The following is a 23,840-nucleotide window of genomic DNA, read 5'->3' as shown; positions in this document are numbered from 1 at the left end:
GACTCAAATTCATTCTAAGGCATGGAAGAGCTAGACCAGGGGTAGTCAAACTGCGGCCCTCCAGATGTCCATGGACTACAATTCCCAGGAGCCCCTGCCAGCGAATGCTGGCAGGGGCTTCTGGGAATTGTAGTCCATGGACATCTGGAGGGCCGCAGTTTGACTACCCCTGAGCCAGACTATACAAGCACCTCTTGCAACGATGCAGCAGCACGCTCCCTCACCCCACCCCCTGCTGCGTCTCTGCCTTTGGAGTGGCTGAATGTTCCAGGTATATTCAAGTGCAGAGAGGTGGCAGCATTACACCCAGCGGTGGAAGGCCAGTACGGAGCAGAGACTCATACAGAGAGACAGAGGCAAGCCTCCTCTGTAGAGGAGCTATTTTAGGTAGGCCCTCTGCTTGAGAGAGGGCCTCCATGGGCGCTCAACCACCGCGACTCCTAGGCCCCCCCCCACACCTGCAGCCCATTGGCTGAACTGCTGTGACGTCATGGGATGTTCACGCTCTTCCTAACGACCCAGGGGAGCCGGGCGGTAAAGGGAAGTGGACGGAGATGGTGTAGAAAACAAACACCGAAATGATCATCGAGGACCGGGGCCCACAAAACCAGCTGTTAGTGGCCACGTAACCTTTAATTTCGGCTGCCGCTTCCTCCTGCGCCCAGCGAGAAACCAGAGCCGCCCGCCCTGGCTGAGGAGGAACAGACTCTCCCACTCTGTGAGCCAAACTCCCCCCCCCCCCCCGATGGCTGGCACGGTCTTCCCTCGTCAGGCCTGTCTGAATCCACAAGTATTTTCCACGCGGCCACGCAAACACAGCCCCGGCCAGCATATTCATCTCGGGACAGCACATCCTTCCTTGCTTGCCGCTCCGCTAGGAAAATCAGGACGTCTCCTGGCAGAAAAGTTTCCAGGCTGCCGAGGACGCCCGGGGGGGGGGGGGGACGAAGCGCTTTTTCGGCTGCTTCCGGAGCGCGGAGGAGAGACGCGAGAGGGCCGCTTGTGCCAAAGTCAGCCGGCCCCGGCGAACCTCCAGGAGGCCAAACAAACACAGCAGGGAAGGAGCAAAGGAAACGTCCCTGACTCAGCCAGGCAGGCCCAAGAGAGCGGCCTGCGTTTGCAGCCCCCTCCCCCCCCCCCCGATTCCAATTCAGCCGGAGTGACCCTGCCCACCCACAAGCAGAGCAATCTCCAAGAGCCCCGGCCCCTTCCACGGCCTGACCTTTAAATACCGAGGAGCTAAGACTTTGCCCTTCGCCAACTCCGAATTCTGCCATCAAAGGGCCATATTCCTGCCCCAGATTCTGGTCCCGGAAAGATTAATTTCAACACACACGCACTCTCTCTCTCTCTCTCTCTCTCTTTCTCACACACACACACACACTCACTCACTCTGGACCCTGAAAGATTAATTTCAACACACAGAGATTCAAATTCTGTAACCAGAAAACTCAAGTGTGTTACCCCCAGATTCTTTCCCCTTAGTCTTATCAATCTCTGGCCAAAAGAAAGAGATGCTGACGTTGTTTACAAACCTCTGGGGAAAGACACGCCACTTGGCTTGCTTTCCTGAGTTGTCCAGACAGGGCTGTCTGAGCATGGTCCCTGGGCTTTCATGACTCCCCCCTCAGATCTCTTATGGGAACCTCAGTTCCTCAGACTCTTTTCGGTACGCTGTCAGTTAGGGTTGTGTGCGGCGGCATCCGAATTGGCCGTTCCAGGACGATTCGGCCACCACCACACACAACCCTACTGTCAATTAAAGCCGTATCAAACCAACCAAGTTTACAGGAGGGGTCTCCAAAGAGGAGGGGCTTGGCCCACCAGGGCTTCTGACTGGCTGCGCAATTTAAGAGGCAACCTAGGAAAACAGGACCTCTGCCTTAAACGTAGAAGAGTGACCATGGAAGCTACACAATAACCTCGATCCCTTGTATTGTGGCTGTTTCCACCGCCTGCAGCCCCACCTGCCCACCATCCTGGCACCAGAATCTGAAAGGTGCCAGCAGGCTTAAAAAGGCTGGGGACCCCTGGCTGATAGTGAGCACACGGCCACAGAAATCAGGTTCTTCCAAGGAAGGAGAGGGGCCAATCTCTGCGCACTTGTGAACAGCCACGCACTCCTGCCGCAAGCAGAATCCCAGCCGCGGCCTCCCCTTCTAGGGCCGGGAATCCGAAATGAGCAGCGGAAAAAGGCCTGTTCTTCCGAGCAGCCCCACGCAGCTGACCCACACCGAAGGGGTTTAATCCATCTTGTTATTTCTCCCCCCGCTGCCCCCGCGGAGAGCTGGGGTCACAGAGCCGGCCCTGGCAGGCTGGCGTTAATTGCTCTCCAGACTGCCGATCGATATGAAGATTTTAGCCTCTCGCCGTTCCATCCTTCACCTTTTCCGAAGGACGGGAGGGGAGGGGAGGGGAGGGGAGGGGGGGCCGGACGCACGCAGCCCAAGCCCTGACGAGATGAGGTCATCTGGCAGCGGCTGGGCTTTCACGAGGCAGCTCGGGAATTGACCCTCGTCAATTTTCTGTCACCGCGGATAGAAATCGGCTCTCTGCCTCCACGGTGCCGGAGGAGGCGCCCTCCCCCCTTCCTCCTTGGAATGCGGCCAGCCTCCCCCTGGGATCCCGGGCAGAGCCTCCCCTCTCCTCTCTAGTCACAGTCCTCCTGTCTTCTTCAGGCTCGTATCACTCAGCACGACAGCGAGCTAGGAGCTAGGGAGGCCAGGGGGGGCCCGGGGGGGTCTTCCGGAATTACAGTTCATCTCCAGGCGACGGGGATCAGTTCCCTTGGAGAAAATGGCTGCGCCGGAGGGTGAAAGGAGATGTTTTCGAGGGGGGGGGAGTTCTATGGCAATGTACCCCCATCCTTCCCAGGCTCCATCCCCAAATATTCATGCACCGATGCATACAAGTAAACAGATTTCAGCTGGTTTTGGTGCTGACACTTTTTCAATTATAGAGGATCTTGGTGTGTGTGTGTGTGTGGGGGGGGTCAGTTTTGAATTTAACTTTATTGCCATTTTGATGTCAGAGACACCCCTGGTGAAAAAGACGGGGGTTTAAGTCTGTCAAATTAAATAAGCAATAGATCACTGCCAGGGAAGGACAAAGCCACTTCCTAGAAATACAAATGCAAGGTCAAACCTCTCCTGCCAGGTTTGGACAAAAACAGAAAAGCCCAAACTCTGCGTGACCAATCCACTGCAGAGATGGACTTCCGTGCAGAGCATCTCCATCCAGGCCGTACGGATCCCAAGCAGGGCCTGCTTGTTGGTGGCTCTGAAGCCACGGAGCTCTTCCCCCAGGGAAAGGCCTCAGGTCAAAGCTGCTCTTTCAAAGAGCCCTTCTGGGGCTCCAAAGAGAGGGGTCATCATCACCACCAGCTTTCTCCCCTGATTTCTTGGGGGGGGGGGGCAATGTGTTCATTCTGCTGATTATTTCTATTGATCTTGGTTATTTATGCCGGCGTCCTGCTGACATTTATATTTTTATCGTTTTTTTTTAAATTAATGCGCGGGTTTTAACTGTTTTTTTATCGATCACCTTGCGGGTTACTTCTGTCAAAAAAGCGGGTATAAATATTTTAATAAATGAAATGACATGTCAGGCTGAAGGTGGACGATTAAAACAAAATTCAATACTGTCACACATTGAGGCAAAGAAATGCACGTTGGATCCCTGCAGCCAGGAAAAGACCAGAGGCCTTTTCCTCTGACGGGAGAGGCTAGCCGGTCTGAACAGGAATTTTGTGCCGGGGTGTGTGTGCACAGGGAGGGGTTCAGCCGGCGGACCTCCTAGACACGATATTTGCAACACGGACGCATCCCTTGAGGATCCTTCCTGGTTGGCTTTCCCTTTCAAGCCTTGTTGTGAAGCAGAACAAGAACAGGGAACACCAGCTCAGGATGCAGGGGGTGGAGGAAGCTGCATTCAAGCCTCTCAGCTGGCAGAAAGCTAGCATAGCAGGCAAAGGACACAACGGCTCTCCCTGAGGAACTAGTTTTCTGTTGACAGGGCTTTTTTATTACATAGAGAGCATTCAAAATGTTGATTCCTCCATGTAGTCTGCGTGAGAGTAGTTCATTCTACCATCATATTCCCCATCATGTACATGGGGAAGGAAGGAAGGAAGGAAGGAAGGAAGGAAGGAAGGAAGGAAGGAAGGAAGGAAGGAAGGAAGGAAGGAAGGAAGGAAGGAAGGAAGGAAGGAAGGAAGGAAGGAAGGAAGGAAGGAAGGAAGGAATCTCAATACTTCACCACCTCTAATTCTGTGTGTGCGCAAGTTACATAACAAGTTAGCACCCTGGAGGTTTTGGGGGTGGAGCTGAGGGTGGGGAGGGGGTTCATTGGCGTAAAAGGCCATACAGCCCCCCCCCCAGCAGCCATTTTTCTCCAAGGGAAATGGTCTTTTTTGGAGGTTGGCCACCCTAAGGAGGACCACCTCACCCACCATGTCCATCTTCACCCCCAGCACCCGCTGTGCAGGCTATTCCGGCAGCCGTCTGACCCCACTCTCCCTTTCAGGCGGTCAAACTCCTATGCGATGCTCTCGGCCTTTCCTCTCAGAGGTCAAGCCCTGAATGTCCATCATCATCTTTACCGGCCTCCTCCGGAGCCCCACAATTCATCAGTGTCTGGCAGGAAGCTTTCCCAGGGAAGGGCGGGACGAGGGCCAGACCAAGGAGGCCGGGAATTCCACCGCAGCCCACAAGCATCCAACAGAGCTGGAGGCACATCAGCCACGCCGCAGGCAGAACACTCAAGCTCCCCCGGCCGCCCTCCTTGGCAGTGGGCCTGGAGAGATGGAAAGAGGCAGCAGGGCATCATCCCCTGGCCTGCTTCATGGGCCTCCCTTAAGAGGGGGGCGCAATTATGCCGCCCTTTGGGCCACTGGGACATTTCCCTGGTGGGCCCCCCAGGCCCAGCTAGCTCAGGGGTCCCGGAGACTGGCCTGGCTGAGCCCCAGCTTCCTCCCTGGCAGGGAGGGTGGTCTTGTCCGACCCCTTTCTTCCAAACTGGAATTTAGGATGGAATCTGTGGACTTCCCAGGAGATCTACCCAGACTTGCTCCTGCTTGACCTCGGAAGGACAGGCTTATGCAAAGTTCTGACCAAATGACAGACCGCTGCAGTCAAGGGCCTTCCCGTCAAACTCTGACTTCCCAGGGCTCACACCTACCTGCATGGAAATAGGGGCTCACGGTGTAGGGGAACCCGAACGGCAGGGGTTGAGGCGGCGGGAGAGACGCCGGAGGGAGGTATTTGGCTTCAGTCTTGTTGACGACCGGGCCAAGGAGGTGGCTGGGAGAGTCGGCACTGGAGGAGCTGCAAGGAGCATTCTGGCCGGCGGCCAGGTCGCCGAGTTCTTTGGCTCCGTCGCAGGCTTTCGCCGTCTCTTTGCACTCCTTGAGCTCGCTGGCCGAAGCGCTGCTCTCCGCCTTCACGCTTTCCGGCTTCTCGTCGTTGGCCTCGGCATCGCTCTCCGAATCCTTCATCTCCTCGTCGTTGCCGTCCGGGGCCCTGCTTTCCGACAGCTCTTTGGGTTCGTTCTGGCCCGACGCCTCGGCCCGGTGGTGCGCCGACTTGCGGTTCGCCCTTCTGCTGCTGCTGCCGCCGCCTCCACCGCCGCCACCGCTGCTGCCGCCGCCCTGTTCCTTGGGAGGGGTGGTGGAGGCGCTGGGCACTCCGTGATGGTTCAGCGACAGCAGCGGGGTGTTGTTGTGCCGGAGCACTAGCATGGCGTTCCTCCGCGAGAGCTCGTCCCGAAGAGGATGCCCCTCGGGGATGTCGTGGACGTTGCGCAGAGCCGGATGGTCCGGCGGAAGGCCCGGGTGCAGGGTCATTGGGTCGCCGGCCAGTAGCCTCTGCCGGTGCAGGTTCTCCAGTTCCTTCTGCCGGATGATCTCGGCCGACATCTCTAGCCTAGACAGACACAAGAGAGAGAGAGGGAGAGAGAGAGAGAGAGAGGGCTGAATATCGAACGGAGGTCCAGTCTGCATGGCCTTGGGCAAGGCCTTACCGGGAAGGACTTTAAGATGCAGCCCAGAAACTCTGAAGTATTGTCTTATGTCGATCAGAATTTTGTCTCCACTGGCAGCAAGGATGTCCTGGATGCTCCCCTCTCCCCCCGTGAGTGATTCATTTGGCTCTTCCCGCCACAGTTTCAGAGGGGGCCCATGTCCGTCTACAGCGGAAGAACTAGATCTGAGGCCCAAAGCACCTTACAGAGTGACATAATCAGCCTATGAACTTTGGAGAGGTCAATGCTCTGACCAAGGTCTCGAAGGAGGAGAGTCGGTTTTCATGCCCTGTTTTTCACTGCTCGAAGGAGTCTCAAAGTGGCTTACGGTCACCTTCCCTTCCTCTCCCTAAGGTGCTACAGGACTCAAATCCGGTTGTTCAGGTTTGGTTTTGTTTTTAAATCTTAAAAGTTTGTGTTCTGCTTCTGATTTATGGATATTTTTTTTTATGCTGTTTAGGTCCAGTGGTTTGTTTTTAACGGCTTGGCTTTACACAGCTATTTCGTGTTCAGTTGTAAGCTCCCTGGAGCACAGAAATACTCAAGGTAAAGATGGTCCTGTTGGGCTTGGGAGGAAACTGGGTGGAAGACAAGCGTTGGAAGAGAGGGGCAGAACCTCTGGCCCGGTCTTAATCGTCACGGCTCAATGAAGCCCGCCTGCTAATCTCTCACCCTCTTCGTGGACACAGGAGGGGGCTCCCTCGGGACAGCGTGGGTCATGGGAGGAGAGGGATGGGGGAGCGGATGTGTGGGGCACCCCCTTTTGCCCAGCTACCCAGCAAGGTTGGTCACAAACTGCACTTCTAACCTGGCCAGGTTCTGCTTCCTTAGCATCTCCTGCTGCCGTGCAAACATCTCAGCTTGGGCTGGCTGTAGAAACCCGTAACCTGCAAATAGATGGGGGGGGGGGTTAAGAGAGAGAGCAGAATTACACACTAAGGAATACACTGAGCCAGGTCACCGGAGATCTTTCACGGAGGAGTGTCAGGGACTGAACCTAGGACCTTTGGCGTGTGTTCTTATCACTCCGCTGAGATTAGTTTTGCCTTCGTCACCAGGGCTCACCTGAGGGCCAGATGTACGCCAACAGGGCTGGGGTAAGACATTTCGGTAGGAAACTCCAATTGCCTATCTAAGGGAAGATACCACCCACCAGTAAGCTCTGGCATACAAGCCTCAGTGAACTGGGAGGACTACCCCTTCCCCGCACCCAGCAACACCGGGCCTTGCACTTACCTGGCGTTTGGCACAAAGCTGAGGGCACCCCTAAGAAAGGGGGTCTCAGATGGGGGCCTAATGCAATATGGGGAGCATTTTGAGGCGACAGAAGTGGTGGTGGATGGGACATCTCCCTAGAAGGGGAAAAACAGAGAGGGTGTTAAGCATTTCTCTTAGGAAGGCTGGCAGAGTTCTGTAAAAAAACAAGGTAGAAAGTTCAGTGGTCAAATTGTTGGGAGGAAGGCACAAATGTCTATAATCAAATCAAAAGGATTGCTGGGTGGCAAAGAAACATCTGTTTGGTGCTGCTCCAACTCCTCTTTCTGTGGTCTCTGATTTGGAGCCCACCTTCCGAAATTCATACTTCCTCTGCCCTTCCACGTGTGTCCCCATCTGTGGCCGATTCCTCAGGCAACCTGGAGAAAAAACCCAACGTTCCCATCCTGGGCCCGAACCGGTCCTTGCTCTACCCTCGCTTGGACCATTTTGAAAAGTTCCAAGGCGGTTTTTGGGCGAGATGCGGGGACGGCTGAACGGCGACTGCCCCCCCCCCAGTAAAGCCCTGGCCGCCAATTACCTCCGCTGAGTGAATGTGGCCTCGGGCGCTATGAATATTAAGCACTTATAGGGAATGGCACCTTCTTGGAAACGGAGGACAGGCTGAAATGTTTGCCTCTCGCTGGGCCATATTATTCCAATAAATAATCATCTTAAACCCCAGCCAATCTGCTCCAAGCACGCCAATTGGGGGGGGGGGGATGGAGTTATGCAAAAACGGAAAGGACAGGATTTTCGTCCTAATGAGGCAGTACGCATGCTCCGTCTGTAGAGAGGGGGGGGGATAAAACGGGGGGAGGGGGGTTAAATTCCCCTCCCCTCGGAAGAGCATCTCGCTTCTGCATCCGTCCCTCCGCCCCAGCTTTCCGCCTCCTCCGCCCCACCTGCGTAATCCCCACCCGGTCCCCTTCCTGTCCGTCTCCACAGCCCCCTTGGCCCAGTTTCGGGTCTCCTCCTCCTCCTCCTCCTCCTCCCTTCTGGAGCTCTCCTCTAAACTAATTGCACGGCTCCCGGTGTCTGGAGGAGAGCCACGGATCGATCTGTCGCTGTTGAAATGTTAATGCTAATCGTATAACCGCTCTGCCAGAGCCTCGCACTCCAGTGGCAGCGCCAATTAATCTCAGGTAACGCAGCGCATGACCTTCGGGGCTCAGCGCCGGGCAGCAGCCAAGCGATGCTTATGTAATTACACCATGAAGTGTGTAATCACCTGCCCTAATCCCCGAGGCCTCACAATTAGCCAAGGCCTCGGTCGCCAGCCTGCCAAGTGCTCGGCCGCTCCGGACAGCCTGGCGGATGAATAACGGACAATTAAAGCGGCAGGGCGGGGGCCGGGAGGGGGCCCGCTCGATCGTAATTAGCCGTAATCATGGGGAGAAGAGCCTCCCAGACGTGCCGCGCGGCCTGGAGGAAGCAATTTAGGAAATCAAGTGGCGGTTAACCGTTTTCGGGCCAAGCGGCACCGGCAAGACCCCCCTCCCTCCCCGCACATGGCAAGGGGGAGAGAGAAAAAACTGACTTGTTTATTCTCCCCAACAGGGACACAAGGCATCCTCCTCTTCTCCACTTCATCCTCTCAAGAGCCCTGCGAGGTAGGTTAGGCCGCGAGAGGGTAACTGACTCAAGTCGAGTACGGTTATTTCACGGTTAGCTTAGGTCGCAGTGCAAGTGGCCAGTCTACTGCCGGGGGGAGGGGGGGGAGACGTGGAACCGGAGAAGAGCTCACAAGGAAGGGCAGCATATAAATACATTGAAGCCGAGACAAGCTTTGGGCTGTCTTGAAAGTGATTTACGGCAACCTCAAAGGGCTTTTAAAGCCAGAGAGAGGTGGTTTGCCACTGCCTGCCAAAGTGCCATCCATGGCAATGAATTCCCTTTGCGGTCTCCCACCCAAATACTATTCCGTGCCAACCTTGCAAGATCTGACATCAGGCTATCCATGTCCGGGGGCACCCTGCCATTAAGGAATTACGGGGTGGCGAGATCTGGATTTTATTCACGGTTATTTGTTTGTACCCCAAGCTGGGGCAATCCTGACACTGGGCTAGAAGACCCCCCTTCTCCTTCGGATGCTAAATCTCGGCTCTTCTCCTGCATGAACTTTTTGGCTCCCGGCATGGTGTGCTGCACTGTCTGTTCTCTTTCCCTTTGAGGACGCATTGATCCACTGTGGCTCCAGGGCCTGATGGGATTGCGAGCAAGATAAGATGTTCGGGAGGGAGGGAGGGAGGGAGGGAGGGAGGGAGGGAGAAGGAAGCTGTCGCCATGGAGCCAGAGAAGGTTATGCAGTGGTCAGAGTTTAGACGAGTGAAAAAGGCACAAATGGAAAAGCTGGACTTGGAACAAGCAGGGCCGGGGCTGATTATGCAAGGCCGAAGCATCAGGAGACAGGCGGGCATTAAAAGGAAGAGCTGCAAGGCCATGGATCTCCTGTGGCAGCTCGTGCTGGAAAAAGCTTCCTGGCGGTTTCAGCTTTTATTCTAAGACAGAACAGCAAGTTTCTAGCTTTTATGACTGTCCAGATATGCTTGAACATAATGCAAGACTCCCAGTTTACGTAAGAGCAGCCCTGTTGGACCAGTGGGCCAAACCCTGCTGGGTCAGACCGGGGGTCCATCCAATCCAGCCTCCGGTCTCACCCAGAACCATCCCTAGTGGTCAACAGGGCAGAGAGGTTGAGGCCTTCCCTTGATGCTGCCTCCTGGCTCTGGGATTCAGGGGTTTAGTGCCCCTAAACATGGAGGTTCCCTCAGTCACTATGGCTAGCAGCCACTGATAGATTCCCCTCCATCAATCTATCAAATTGGTCTATCTAAAGCCATCTATGCCTGTGGCCACCACTACATCCTCGGGCTGCAAATTTCAAATCACTCATTGGGTAAAGAACTGTTTTCTTTTTTTCCGTCCTGAATCTGGAAGTGTCACGGCCGGGCCTGCTGGGGTCTCCAAAGCCAGAGTTGGGGGGGGGGGGTCTCAGTACGGTTTGGCATTGAAGAGGAACGGCAGTCCAGCGGCATGCCCTTCGGTACGATTACAAAATCGGAATACATTATGCAAAGTAGGATACTCTGCAGAATAAACTGGTTTTTAAAAAATGCCTATTAGCCAATCAGAGCAGGAACCCGATGCAAAGCGGCGGCAAGATTGGGGGGAGGAGGGAGGGAGGGGTCCCCGGAGCGAGGGTTCTCCTCTGGCTTCCGGATTTCACGATCGCAAAGCCAACGGGGCGATGATTAAGCTGCATTAATTAATCCCCAGCAAACAGGTCTGATTCTGCATTCGCGCCCAAAGGCGATTAGCAAATCAGCGCTAAGGAAAGAATCCTGGCTTGCCGTCCTTGCACACATCTGCGTGGGCGGGTGGGTGGGAGGGTGGGTGGGTGGGGGGTGGGGGTGCCTGCAGCTTGCATGCCAGGAGAGGTAGGTAGGGTTTTTTAACGGCCTGTTGCTAAATTTGATATGTCCTTTAAGAAGGAGTCAAATGCTTCACGAGGCTTTAAAAGTATTGACTTTTCTTTAACAATAAGCGCTAATGGCGTTCAAATAATCAATACTTTGAGTCATTACGAGGTTACACATTATACTGCTAAAGCGGTGCTTTGCATTTTTAACCCCGTCTCGGCTGCCCCTGTGTCAAAGGCGTGCAAACGGGCTGGGTCACCCGATTTGGGGAACAGGGCAGTTTCAGGGGTGGGGTGGGGTGGGGGAGGCAGCAGAGGGTTTAAGTCAAGGGTGCACCCGCAGAGTGGGGGGGCAGACTGGGAACCGCAGGGACTGGTGAAGGGGAATTGCCCAATGCATTTTATCTCGCTGAGGACCTCGGGAGGTTCCCTCCTCACTTGTATCTTCACAACAACCCTGTGGGGTAGGAAAAGCTGAGAGCTGGTGGCTGGTTCAAGGCCATGCAGTGACCTTCACAGCCAGGGAGACTGAATTTTGGAGCCTCCACGGTCCTTATCTACCTCTTTCTGAATGTGCTTCCTGCCTTGTTGCCTGCATGACAGGAACAACGTGCATGCGTTGGGAGGAGGGTGTCAGACAAGGGGAGGGACAACACCCCTTTCTGCAGCTCCTCCTTCACCCCCTGTGCCGTGCCCCTTGCCTGGATGCTCAGTTGGCATTCTGATGGGAGTGGGGATGGGCAGCTGAGGTTAAGGACATAAAAAAGAAAAGAAATTGAAGTTCCAAACCCAGTTTGCTCCCTTTCTGCACCTCTGAAGGGTCGCAGGCTGCACACCTGCCCCCCCCCCCTGAACTGAGACAGACCGCTGGCCTGCCTAACCCGGTACCGTCTACTTGGATCTCGGCACTGCTGACCCCTGTGTACTTCCTGGCAGTGCCTCTCCAAGGTCTCCGGTGAGGAGGGGTCCTTCCTGGGCTGCCACCAGCTGGGGGCTGAAAACAAGGCCCCCGGCCACTCGCGGGCCCAGCCCCCCACCTTTGCTTCTTCCTGAGCCCCCGTCAGCATAAAACCATCCCTGCCCGGCTGCCTCCCATGCTCCGCTGGACCACCCTGACGCATCAAGACAGCCCCGTGGGGCTCCTTTGCACCCGCCACCCTCCGAAAGGAACCCGAGCATCGCCAGCGGGGCCTCCCCTCCCCTCCCTCCACCTCCCCGCTAATGGCTGAATTCTGCAGTGGCTAATTATTCTTGCTGCCGCATCCGCCAACTGACCTAATCCCCGCGGAGCTCCCGACAGGAAGCTGAAATGGAATTTTAGCACCACGCCAAGCCGCTTCCCTCCCCCCACCCCCCATGCATTATTGCCTGACTCCCGGGAAAGGCAGACGCCATAAATCTACCTGCAGTTTGTTCTGTTTGAGACGGAGCCCTTTGGGCTGCCTCCCCCCCCCCGCCCCCGCCTGCTTGGCCAGGCTGGCTCCCACCCAGGCCACCCCCCCACCCCCCACCCCGCCTACCTGCTTTTTTCCGAGCCTCCCCTCCGCCCTGCTCCTTCAGAAGAGTTCGGCAGCTCGCACAAAAGCAGCTTTGATTTACCTTATTGACACACAAAAAAACGACTGTGGCAGCCAGATGCAGAGCACACAAGGCCGGGGGGAGGGGGGCGGCGGGCGGGGGGAGGGGGATGGAGGTTAACCCTGCAGAGGCTGCGTTTCTGTGCACGCCGTCTGGGGCTCAGTCCTGCCTTTCCCCGCAGCAAAGCAGCACAGGAAGCCGGTTCTGTTGCCACAAAGGTGTCCGAGAGGAGGGAGAAAATATATATATATATATATATATATATATATATATATATATATATATATATATATATATATATATATATATATATATATATTCTCTTTAGATCCACATTAAGACTAAAGTTTGGGTCCAGGGGCACCTTTAAGACCAACCAAGTTTTATTCTGGGCATAAGCTGTCGTGTGCATGCAGGCAAAGGTCTATCCCCAGAATTAAATGTGAATTCGGAATCAAACCACGTTTCGTTCTGGCTGCGAGCTTCCTTGTGCAAGCTTTCTGTGAAGCATGCATGCCCACGAATGCTTATGCTCAGAATTATGCTTGGTGGGTCTCAAATGCAATCGGCTGCCCCGGACTAAAGTGGGGGTCCACCTGAATTGATCTCCATTAAGGCCACCCCCCAGCTAGGGCTGCCCTCCTCCCGGTGGGGCTGAGAGAGATCCTGGAAGTGCCGATGATTCCCTCCCACCCGAGGTCAGTTGCCCTGAAGGAAATAGCTGCTTTGGGGGGGGGGGGGGAGACCATCCAGCATGGTCTCCATCCAGCTACTGCAGTCAGACCCTTCTCCAGAGTCTGCTCCCCCTGGGCCCCGACCCCAGATCTCCGGGAATTTTCCGATGTGGGGCTGGCAGACCTACGGACCAGCCAACTTAAAACTCTCCTGTTCTGTCTCTCTCTCCCCGTTGCTACACCTTAGGCCTGAGACTCCCCAAGATAAGGTTGCCAGTCTCCAGGTGGTGGCTGGAGCTCCCCTGGCATCTCAGCCTCCCCTCCCTCACAGGGTGTCTGTTGTGGGGAGAGGAAAGGGAAGGCGATTGGAAGCCGCTTCGAGACTCCGTCAGGGAGAGAAAAACAGGGTACAAAACCCAACTCTTCATAATCTGGACCCCAGACGCACTTCCAAGAGATTTCCAGGACCCACCTGGAGGATGGCAACACACACCTGCGCCCCTGGGTGCCTTGGCACACAGCCATCTGAGCAAAGGGCGCACCGCCCTTCTGCCCACAGCATGGGAGCCAGCGCAAAACCCGCCACATCACATGTCAGCAGCAAAGCAGTGACCGGAATTTGCCCTAATGGAGCTCAGGCGTCATTCAAGAAACAGACGGCCTGTTTTGCCGGGGGCAGACCACAGCCTGCGACTGACGGGCCGCTCTGTTTGTTCCCTGCCCTCCCCCCCCGGCTCCCCCCCCCCCCGTTGCTCCTCCAGCAAAGCCATCCCTCAGCCCGGCACCTGGCACCTCTCCAGGCCACACAGAGCCTGGGAGGTTCCCCTGCCGACCGGCGGAGCCGAAACCCGCCCATGTCCGCATTCCTGGCGGATCTCTCTCCAGCACGCTTCGCCCGCTTTGGGGGTTTTGTGGGGCAGGTCAGCCAAAGTGCATCGCTGCCCCCTCCCCTTCCCCGAATCCTGCTCTGCCCCAGGAGAGCTCCATCAGGGCCGGCCCTCGGCAGGGCAAAAAAAAACCCCGGAAAGGGGAAATCCACGTCTGCTTGGAGCCGCTCTCTCCCCGCCCCTCCCACATTTCAGCAGGTCTTAAATTTTCACGATCGGAATTTGTTTAGGGCTTAGTCTCGGGATGGAGAGGAAATGCCTCTGAGCCTATGCAGACTGCCCCGGCCTCTTTCCCCGAAGCCAGCCCCCAAACAGCTGGAACCGATCAACGGCTCACGCAGGTCGGAAGAGAAGAGACGACAGCCGGGTCCGCCCTTCAGGACTCGGCCCGAGTTATAGGAGCAGCATCAACACCACGCGTGAAACTGATTTCTGCGGAATCAGACCCTTGGCCCAAACTAAAGTCAGTCCTTTCTGCTCAGACTGGCAGGGGCTCTCCGGCGTGTCAGACTGAGGTCCTTCACATCACCTCCTGCCTGGCCCTTTATAACTGGGGGCGCCGGGGATTGAACCGGGGGACTTCCGTGTTGTGCCACCGCACTGCCCCAGCCTTCTCCTTTGGTCTGGCCGGCCCGCCTCTCGATCCCTCCTCCACTCCAGCCCTAGGTCCTATTTGCCTCCGGACTGACCACCCGGTGCTCTGGTTACTTCACGCTGTTCCGCTGCAGAATCCAACCCGGCGCTCAAACCCGGCTCCTGTTCCAATGCTGCCGGGAAGGACTTGTACTCTTGAAGCCTTCCAAGCGCTACGTCATCTGCAGCCTGGCCCTGACACGCCGGAGGGTGAGCCGAGCCAATTCACGCCCACTCCCAGGAACATACGTGACGCTGCATCGCTCCAATAAGGTCGGTATTAAGGTTGTGCACTTCGGCGGCCGAAGCGGCTGTTCATGCCCGAAGCGGCCAGTGGCCGCTTCGGGCATGAACAGCCGATTCGGCCGCCGAAGCGCACAACTGTCGTAGATTTTGTCTGCTCCAACTGGCGGCTGCTCGCCAGGGTCTCAGCCGGAGCTCTTCCACGTCACCTCCTGCCTGGTTCTTTCCGCTCGAGCGGCCGGGGGCTGAGCCGGAAAGCCGCCCAGGAGCGCCACACGCACGGCGCTCTCTCTTCCTGAGCCCAGGTGAGCCGGGAAGGTCGCGCAGCAGGTACCTTTCGGAGAAGTGCGAATCCCGGTGCTGCGGGAGGCCTTGCTTCCTGCGCTGACTCGACGAGTTGCCGGCCGAAGGAAGGTGGGCCTCCATGGCGCCCGGATTGCGTGCTGCGGCCGCCGCCACCTCTTGCCGCGCCCGGAGGAGGTCTGCAGGGGGGAAATCTCGCGTGAGTCATCAGGCGGAACAGCGACCCCTCTAGCGATTCATATCTCGCTGGAGATTAGGCCCAGAATGCATGTTCCAGGGCTTGCCTGGGAAAAGGTCTTGGGAATGCTTCTAAATGTGGTAACTTCCCTGTGCTGCTAATTGACCACAGTTCGCTTCCACACACCCCCCCACACACACACACACACCCCGAAAGTCTTGCAGAACAATCCTTTTCGAGCAAGCTTGGTGTCCCAGCGTAATCCCGGTTTTGGAAGCTGGCAGGAGGAGGGGCCCTTCCGGTGTTGTCTTGCCAGGGAAGGAAGAATGAGCCAGGAAGGGGAGGTGAACGGCAACCCATCGAGGTTACAGGCGCATGTGTGCATGCAAGCCTCACGCTGTCTGCCAGTACATCTGGATCGGTGCCCGGCCGCAGCTTTCTGCCTGCCTGCCTGCCTGCCTGGCAGGGGTACGAGACATCTGCAGTTGGTCGAGATTAAGTTGAAGGGAAGGGAGACGGGGAGGAATAAACAGCAGGCGCTCCCTGTCTTGCGTGGGTCAACACGGAGAAAGCCAAGCGTGGGGAGCTGTGAGCCAGCAAGAGGAGCTCCCAAGAACACCTCCCACCCCCCACCCACCCACCCACACACACACACCTTGCACGTCTTCAGAGGGATCCCTCTTCCTTCCTTTCCTCCCTTCTCTCCTGCTCCCAGCCTGGTCTCCTCAGCCTCTCCTTTCAGCAGCAGCCCTCCTCCTCCCCGCCTCCCTCCCTCCCTCCATCTTTCCAAGAAAGTCTGTCCACAAGGCCCTGAGAAGCCAGCTTCCTTTCTCGCTTTCCCTCCCTCTCCGCAGAGGAGTTCTAATGAGAACTGGGGCTTTCTCCGACAGTCCTGGGGGATTGCGCTCTGAGAACAACAGGCCAGCGGAGCAGAGATTCCTCTCGTCAACTGTCAAGCGCGGCTGGAGAGACCCGGAGGGAAAGACGGGACGGCAGCCCAAGCGATCTGACACTCCAGCGCTGGCCGGCTGCAACGCTGTCATACGATGCTTCCTGTCTAAAACCGGCCTTTAGGACGAATTCCTAGACGCGGCGAGAGACAGGCGGGCTTGAGCCAAACCAGTCAAACGCTCCCTCTGTCCCCCTGAGGGTTTGGACTCGGGCAAATCAAGGGAAATTGTGCAACATACCCAAAAGCGCAGGGGGGAGAGGGGGGGCGAGGACAACAGCTTCCTGCTCAGGAGAGCTCCCCCTCCCACACAGCTAAGTGGCCTAGAGTGGGGGGAGGGGCTGTGTGGCCACGAGGAGACTCTGTGGTTGCTGAGGGGCCAAAGCCAAGGAACGGCCATGCCGGCAGCAGATGTGGCAGAAATGGTGGCAGCCCCCGTGCCAGGACCTCTGCAGCGGGACAAGGAGGGATGGGGCGCCTGACGGGTGGCTTTCCTCTCTTGCGGTGTCTCTACCCAAAATGGAGCTCCCTATGCCCTGAGGCAACTCCTGCCCGGTTGTCAGTCCAGAGTGATTTGTCCAGGTGGAAGAGGATGGTGTGCAGCCTCCTCAAAGCCCGCCCCCTCCTGGGGCTGGGCTCCATCTCTCTGGCAACAGGCCTCCAAATGGCCCTCACAGCTGCCAATCCAGATGTCTGGGTGGGGCCTTGGCCCGAAGCAGCCGGGGCCTACGGTTCATCTTCCGACCAGGCCAACACTCACCCTGCCCTCATTGGCTGGCCCACAACTGTCCGCTTCTGCTTCCCATCGAGTCCCCTGCCCTGCCGATTGCTGATTTCCACCCCCCCCCCAAACCCTCTGCCTGTGCCAGCGCTGCCTCCTCCCTGCCAGTCCTTCCGCCCTCCGAGCAGAGACTTGCTTCCACCTGCGCTCCCTCCCCTCCCTCCCTCCCTGGCCTCTGCCTGAGGGATGCCGAGAAGCCGTGCCATAAATCACCGCGCAGCTTGCTCCAGTGTCACATTCGCCCGGGATTTATTTATACCCCAGCCTCGGCCGCCCATATATCGCTCTCTTGCTACCCTAAGTCTGTCCTGACCAACGTTCGCCCCCCACGGCTCGGCTTTTGAGCACAGAGACGGGGAGAGAGACCGAATGCCCTCTGGTCGGGAAAAGAGCCGTGAAGCTTAACCGGGGTGGGGATGGGGGTGGCTTTCAGTGGGGGCCACTGCTGGAGTTTGCTAAGGGGAGTGGGAGAATTATCTGGGGTGCCTGCCAGGGAAGGGGGTGTGGCTCAGGAGAAGCACATCTGCTCTGCAGGCCGAAGGTCCCCGGTGCAATCCCTAGAAGCTCTAGTTCAGGGGGAGTCAACCTGTGGTCCTCAAGATGTCCATGGACTACAGTTCCCATGAGACCCTGCCAGCGCTTGCTGGCAGGGCCCATGGGAATTGTAGTCCATGGACATCTGGAGGTCCACAGGTTGACTACCCCTGCTCTAGTTTATAAAGACCAGGCAGGAGCTGGTGTGAAAGACCTTTAACCTGAGATCTACAGGAGCAGCTGCCGGTTTGAATAAGCAGTACTGACCTTGTTGGGCCAACGGTCCAATGCAGTAGAAAGCAGCTGCACGGGTAAAATATGCTCCAGGTGTATCTACCAGCAGGTCAATACATAGCTCAATCCAGGGTTTCTAGCTGGATCTGAAGAAGCTGCCACGCTTTCGTAAGTCTTTAAAGTGCTGGTTGACTCTTGTGTCACTGCAGGGAGTCATTGGGTGGCCTTAGGCAAAAGTTATGAGCAAACACCCAGTTGTGTAAAAACGGGAATAATTCTGCCATTCTTGAAAATGCCTTATAGAACCATAGAATAATAGAGTCGGAAGGGACCTCCTGGGTCATCTAGTCCAACCCCCTGCACTACGGGGGACATATGAAGGGAGGGGGCTTAGAAAGTGGCATTTGATTAATTTTACTTCTTCTGCCTGTTGGCCGTTTAAAATTGCTTAGTTTGAAGGATTTTTTTGTTTTGTTGCTCTTTGAGCTCCTGGAAGCTAGAAAGGATGCTAATGAACGTTTCAAACACATAAAGTAGAATTTTTAAACAGTTAACTCTAAATGTTTCTCTTCCATCAAAGGGAATCTTTCCCACTCTCCCGGAGTTTGCTTCCCCAAGGACTGGTAAGAGGAATGCCAGCCTCCAGGTGGGGCTGAGGGATCCCCCAATTTTACAGCTCATCCCCAGGTGATAAAAATCATCTCCCCTGGAGAAAGGGGCTGCGTTGGAGGGCAAACTCCTTAGCATCCTACTCCTCAGAGGCCCCTTCCTGCCCCAAATTCTGCCCACTCCCAGCTCTGCCCCCAACGTCTCCAGGTATATCCCAGCCCTACGGGACAATGGTCCTTAGGCGGCAGCCATGCACGGATTCCGCCCCCCAATTGCCCGAACTGCCCCCTCCTGCATACTGGATCACCATTCCTACCAAGCAGCTGTTGAGGCTCAGCCTCCCCTCCCCCCCATCTCTCTGCACCAGGAACGTTAATCCTTCCTCCGCTAGGTAATTAGCAAGCGCTAATTAGCGGCTGTTTGTAGGAAGAACCAGACAATGCTTTTATTTATTGCTCCATTTGATGCTCTTATCCGCCTGGCAGACCGCGGATGAGGGGCCAGGACTTAATTCCCGACAGCGGGGGCAATGGCGGGGCGAGCCCCACTCCGGCAAGGCCGCATGCAGCATGCATCGGGCCTCTCCAGTGCAGCGCGTTAGGCAGGCCAGAGGCTCCTGCAGCTGTGCTCGGCCTGGGCTTTCTCTCAAGTGCTCCGGCAGTGGGGAGAAGCAGCCCTGGGAGAGGCTGGACGAGGGGGAGCGTCGGCCCTTCCCTCCGCCACGAATGAATGGAAGGCACACAACGTCCCCGCTTGCTGAAGTGACCGGTGGGGTCAAGGCCTGGATGGGAGGACCCCGGAGACAGACGGCCCGCCCACCTAGGCCGCCTTGAGAGCTGCCCAGCAAGGCAATAAAAGAAGGAGCAAATCTTACGGCTGACGTGCTGGCTATGAAGGAAAGGGAGGGGCCCCAGGCCAACCTTTTCCCCTCCTTATGCAAATGCTGGGGGGCACCCGAAGGCAAGAAGGGACTTTCCCCCCACCTGCAGATTCCCTCCCCCTTCCCAGGTTTCGTTTTCCTCCTGGCTCCCAAGATTGGAAGAAGATGGACTTTTAATGTGTTTTCATTTGGGGGCTTTTAAACCCGCTATCGTCCGCTCGGGGTCACTCCCCCCCCCCAAAAAAAAGCTGCAGTGACAGCCAGCCATTGGCTCTCCCAGGAAGAAATTACACACACATTGGTGGGGGGGGGGAAGTGCCCACAGGTTAGCAAACAACCGACAAACTAACCCACAGAATGCAAACAAGGTGGTAACTTGGCTTTTTTTTTTTTGCAGGGAAGTTGGTGAAAGATTTGCATGGGAGACTCTACCGGAGACGGGGGGGGGGGGGCTATTAGTCACCTCCCGTCCCGCATAGCTGTGTCCCCACAAGTTACATTAACTAGCAGGCCTAGCCCTGACCTGGATGGCCCAGGTTAGGCCAATGCTGCCAGATCTCAGAAGCTGAGCAGGGTCGGACCTGGTTAGTCCCTGGATGGGACACCCCCGAGGAAGTCCAGGGCGGCCACACGGACAGAGGGAACGGCCAGCCTCTTCTGATCATGCCTTGAAAACCCTGCAAGTGTCCTGGTCCTTGACAGCTGCACCATTACAATGCTGACTCAGCTTCATTTTGGGTGGCAGGGGTGCAAAGCCAGGTGCCTGCCACAGCAGCACCCACGCCCAACCCAAATCATGGAGCATTCTCTCCTCCACCTCGCCAGGGAGGGCCTGTGGCTCAAGGGCAGAATATCTGCTCGGCCTGCAGAAGGTCCCAGGTTCAATTCCTGGCATCTCCAGTTAAAAAGGATCAGGCAGGGGGTGACGGGAAAGACTTCCGCCTGGGACCCTGGAGAGCCCCTGCCAGTCTGAGTAGGTGAGCGTGATTTAGATGGACCGATGGGCCAATCCAGCCTGAGGCAGCTTCATGTGTGTCTTCAGCCTGCAAGCGCACCCGGTTTGCGGATCCAGGATCCAGAAGAGCTGCGTGGGCAGGCCGGCATTTGAGAGAGGTGAACCGAGAAAGCGTCACCCGGGGAGCTTCCAAAAAAGTACCGGACTGCTGGCCGAACGCTTGCCACTTTGGCTTCGAAACCTGCAGGGCTAGCTGTCCGCTTCCCAGGCAAACAGACTCCTACATATATTCTGCAGGCCTCACCAAGACCGCACAGAGAATTCTCCCCGGCTGGTGGCCGAACGCCTCCAATGTTTATAAATTAATTATCTGGAAAAGGCAGGCCGTGCCTTATTGCATGGGGGGAGGGAAGGGGGGGCTGTAATTTAGAAGCCTGAAGCGCTGCCAGTTGCAGGAGCGGCATCGATCCCGAATGACCGCAACAATCCACCGGCGCCCCCCCCTTTGCTCCGCTTCCTCGCCCTCCCTCCTTCTCCCCTCCCACACACGCAGGCTCCCCCCGCACATCTACCGTGCTTATGCGTTATTTACAAGGCTACCCTCTCCGACGGCTCGGAAATCAAGAGTGATTGACACACGGATGCTACAGGGGGGCTGGCGGCTCCAGGCGCGGAGAATTGAGAATGCGGGGATTAATGTTAATGCTCAGCGGCGGCAGGGGGGAGGAGGAGGGGGGGGGAGGCCAGGCAGCCAATTAAAGCGAAAACGGTTTCTTAAATTATTAAATCGCTCGCTGGTGCCACTGGGCATGCCCACAGACAATTGACGTTTTGCATGGACGGAAATAAAAGGTATGCCCAGACTCGCCGAGGCTCTGCTCTGCATCTTTCTGTTCCCAAGATGAAAAGGAGCTCTGCTCCTGGCAGTCTGGACCTCAGCTAGGGGAAGGCTGAGGTCCAGTTGTCCATCACTGCTGACCAGCAATAGGGTGCCTGACATAAGAGCCCAAGAGGGGCCCAACTGGGTCAAGCCAGCGGTCCATCTAGCCCAGCCTCCTGTCTCGTACAAGGGCCAGCCAGTCCCTCTAGAGCAGGGGTAGTCAAACCGCGGTCCTCCAGATGTCCATGGACTACAAGTCCCATGAACCCCTGCCAGCGTTCGCTGGCAGGGGCTCATGGGAATTGTAGTCCATGGACATCTGGAAGGCCGCAGTTTGACTACCCCTGCTCTAGAGGGCCAGCAACAGGGCAGAGAGGAATAGGTTCGCCCTGGCCTGCCTCTGAAATTCCCTGGAGTATCCCGTTCGAATAGGAACCAGGGCTGCCCCTGGGTGGCTTCCGAGATCGGGGGAGGTCTGTCCCCACGTGCCTTCAGCTCAAAGTTTACGTGCCGACATACGGCTGGCCAAGCAAGAGGAGCCCGCCCCTTTCGACCTTCCACTGGGAAGGAAATCCCAGCGGCCTTTGGAAGCGTCTCCAAGCAAAACTCACGGAGATTGTGCTAAATAGAAGCCGGTGGAACTAGCAGGGCCGGTGTTGTTAATTTGGCCTCTTGGAGCCACGTCGCGACGACCAGCCGCCTGTCTCAGATTGCGGTGACGGCCGGAAGAATGGGCTGACAACCCCCCCCGCCCCCCCGGCTGATTCCTTCCCAGCTGCCAGAAAACGCCGGAGCCAGAAAGATGCCCTCCAGCATCCTTCAGGCCAACATCCCAGCGAGGATCTGTCAGAGAGAGGATTTGCCATATGGAGAAAGCTTTTTCTTTTCAACTCTGCTCACTCTCTCTTTCTCTACAGCCCCCCCCCCCCCACGCACCCCCACCCCCACCCCCAGCTCATTCTCCCCCAGTCAGGCCCGGGCTTAGTTAAAGCAGAGCTCAGAAAAGCCCTCTGCCTGTCCCTTTTGGGGGAATCAAATGCCTAAGAATAGCCCCGTGTCCTCAATAGGATGTTTCTGGTCTCTGCAGATGCTCAGGCCACGTCTGTCTCCCCGGGCCATTTTTATCCTAGTCTTACACCGAGGAGTTCAAGATCTCTCAGTCCCATTTTGCCCTCACGACACCACTGCGAGGCGGGTTAGAGCGATGGGCCCAGCAAGGGTCGCCCAGCAAGGTCCTTGGGGAAGAGTGGGGATTTGAACCCAGGTCTCAGTTCCTATTCCAGCCCACTGGGCAGGTGGGAGATGTGGCCAGGATGGTGTTTGCACACCCAGTGGGTTATTTTGAATACAAAATGGGGGGAGGGGGTAAATGGCCTGGAAATTCTCCCTGACCCTCCCACACCACTGACTCCAACGCGAAAAGGACTTTGCCACAATTCTGCTCAGAAAACGAACTGCAGAAGGCGGAGCTGGGCGTTAAAAGGCCTCCTCCCCATGTCTTTGCTCCCGGCATCGGCGTGGTTGGCTTCTCTTGCACCGTGCCCGCTGGCCCCAGCCGCACCTTCGCACCTGCCAATTTACAGTTTCACCTGCGGCCTGAAAGCGCGAACCCTGCCCAGGTTTAGCACCCGACTGCAGTGGCGCTGCCTGCCGCTCGACACCCAGCAGTCGCCTCGCGTGTCCCGAGCCACGAAAACAGGTTTTGGGGCAGAAGTTAAGCTCTGTGGCTGGTTTCCTCAGGAAAGGAGCCCAGCTTGATTTGGGGAGCCAACAGGAGACTCTTTTGGGGGGCCACACAATGTCAGGGAGCTCATGGGGGAGAGACGGGTGGTCCCTATAATCCAACTTCCTGCCACGGCAGTAGCCAACCTGTTCCTTCAGGGTGACAACAGCAGGGCATGGAAGCCAAGGCCTTCTCCTGATGTGGCCTTCTGGCCCTGGGAGTCAGGTGTCTTTACTCCCCCTGCACAGGGAGGTTCCACTTAGTCAACCTGGCCAGTTGCCACTGACTCATCTCTTCTCCGTGAGACGCCGGTAACAATCCTCTGCCAGGGAACCCTACACACACGTCTCCACCCCCTGGCACTCATTGGGAGAGCGCCTGAGAGCGTGCAAGAGGCTCTCTCTGTTTACAGGAGAAGATCCGTAAAGGGAGGACCGGTAGACTTTTTGCAGAAGCTCCCAAGGAACTCTGGGGCGCCCCAGGAAAAGAGTTTGGGGAGGCAGGAGGGGAAATTGCCCCAGCAGGGCTCCAGGGGGCCCCCCGAGCGGAATGACGCTGCCCTCACCGCTGTGGCTGGGAACGGCCATGCTGTTGGCCAGCTGGTACAAGCGCTGCTGTTGCTCCTCGAAGGCGCCGTGTTCGTTGAGAGCCGACATCATCCGCCGGTAATGCTCCTCTGGGGTCATCTGAGTCACGGCCCCCTCCAGCAGTGGGGTGTGGGAGTTCTCTGTGGGGCAGAAGGTTAAAAAGGAAAAGATGCATATGGGTGACACTCTGACAGGCGAAGGCAAAACAAGAGGGAAGGGGAAGAGAAGGGAGGGGGCAAGAGGAGAGAGGTCGGGCGGACCACCTCCTTTGCGCATCCTCTGTGCACAAAGAATGCTTGAGCAATGCACTGGGTGGTGTACGAAACCACAGGGTGCATCTCCTCGCCCCATGGGTACCAGCACACATGGCCCTCGTCAAATTGTATATACTGTATATATAAATAGCTTTTGACTATAAACGATAAAATCCGTTCGTTCATTCATTCGTTCATTCATTCATTCATTACAATGAATGAATGAATGAATGAATGAATGAATGAATGAATGAATGAATGAATG

At 56.6% G+C, this 23,840-nt stretch overlaps 1 protein-coding gene across 1 annotated transcript in view; it reads right to left on the bottom strand.

Moving 5' to 3' along the window:
* SAMD11 (sterile alpha motif domain containing 11) overlaps positions 1-23,840 on the bottom strand; it is a 106,321-nt gene that overhangs the window by 9,022 nt on the left and 73,459 nt on the right. Inside the window, 5 exon segments of the mRNA XM_077312596.1 lie at positions 5,179-5,921; positions 6,827-6,905; positions 7,255-7,370; positions 15,043-15,190; positions 23,300-23,461. Of these exon segments, the coding sequence (XP_077168711.1) occupies positions 5,179-5,921; positions 6,827-6,905; positions 7,255-7,370; positions 15,043-15,190; positions 23,300-23,461 (1,248 nt within the window).

Source organism: Paroedura picta, chromosome 15 (assembly GCF_049243985.1).
Source record: "Paroedura picta isolate Pp20150507F chromosome 15, Ppicta_v3.0, whole genome shotgun sequence".
In the NCBI taxonomy this organism is placed as follows: domain Eukaryota; kingdom Metazoa; phylum Chordata; class Lepidosauria; order Squamata; family Gekkonidae; genus Paroedura; species Paroedura picta.
The sequence above is the reverse complement of the archived record's forward strand: the minus strand, read 5'-3'. Positions and strand labels throughout refer to the sequence as shown.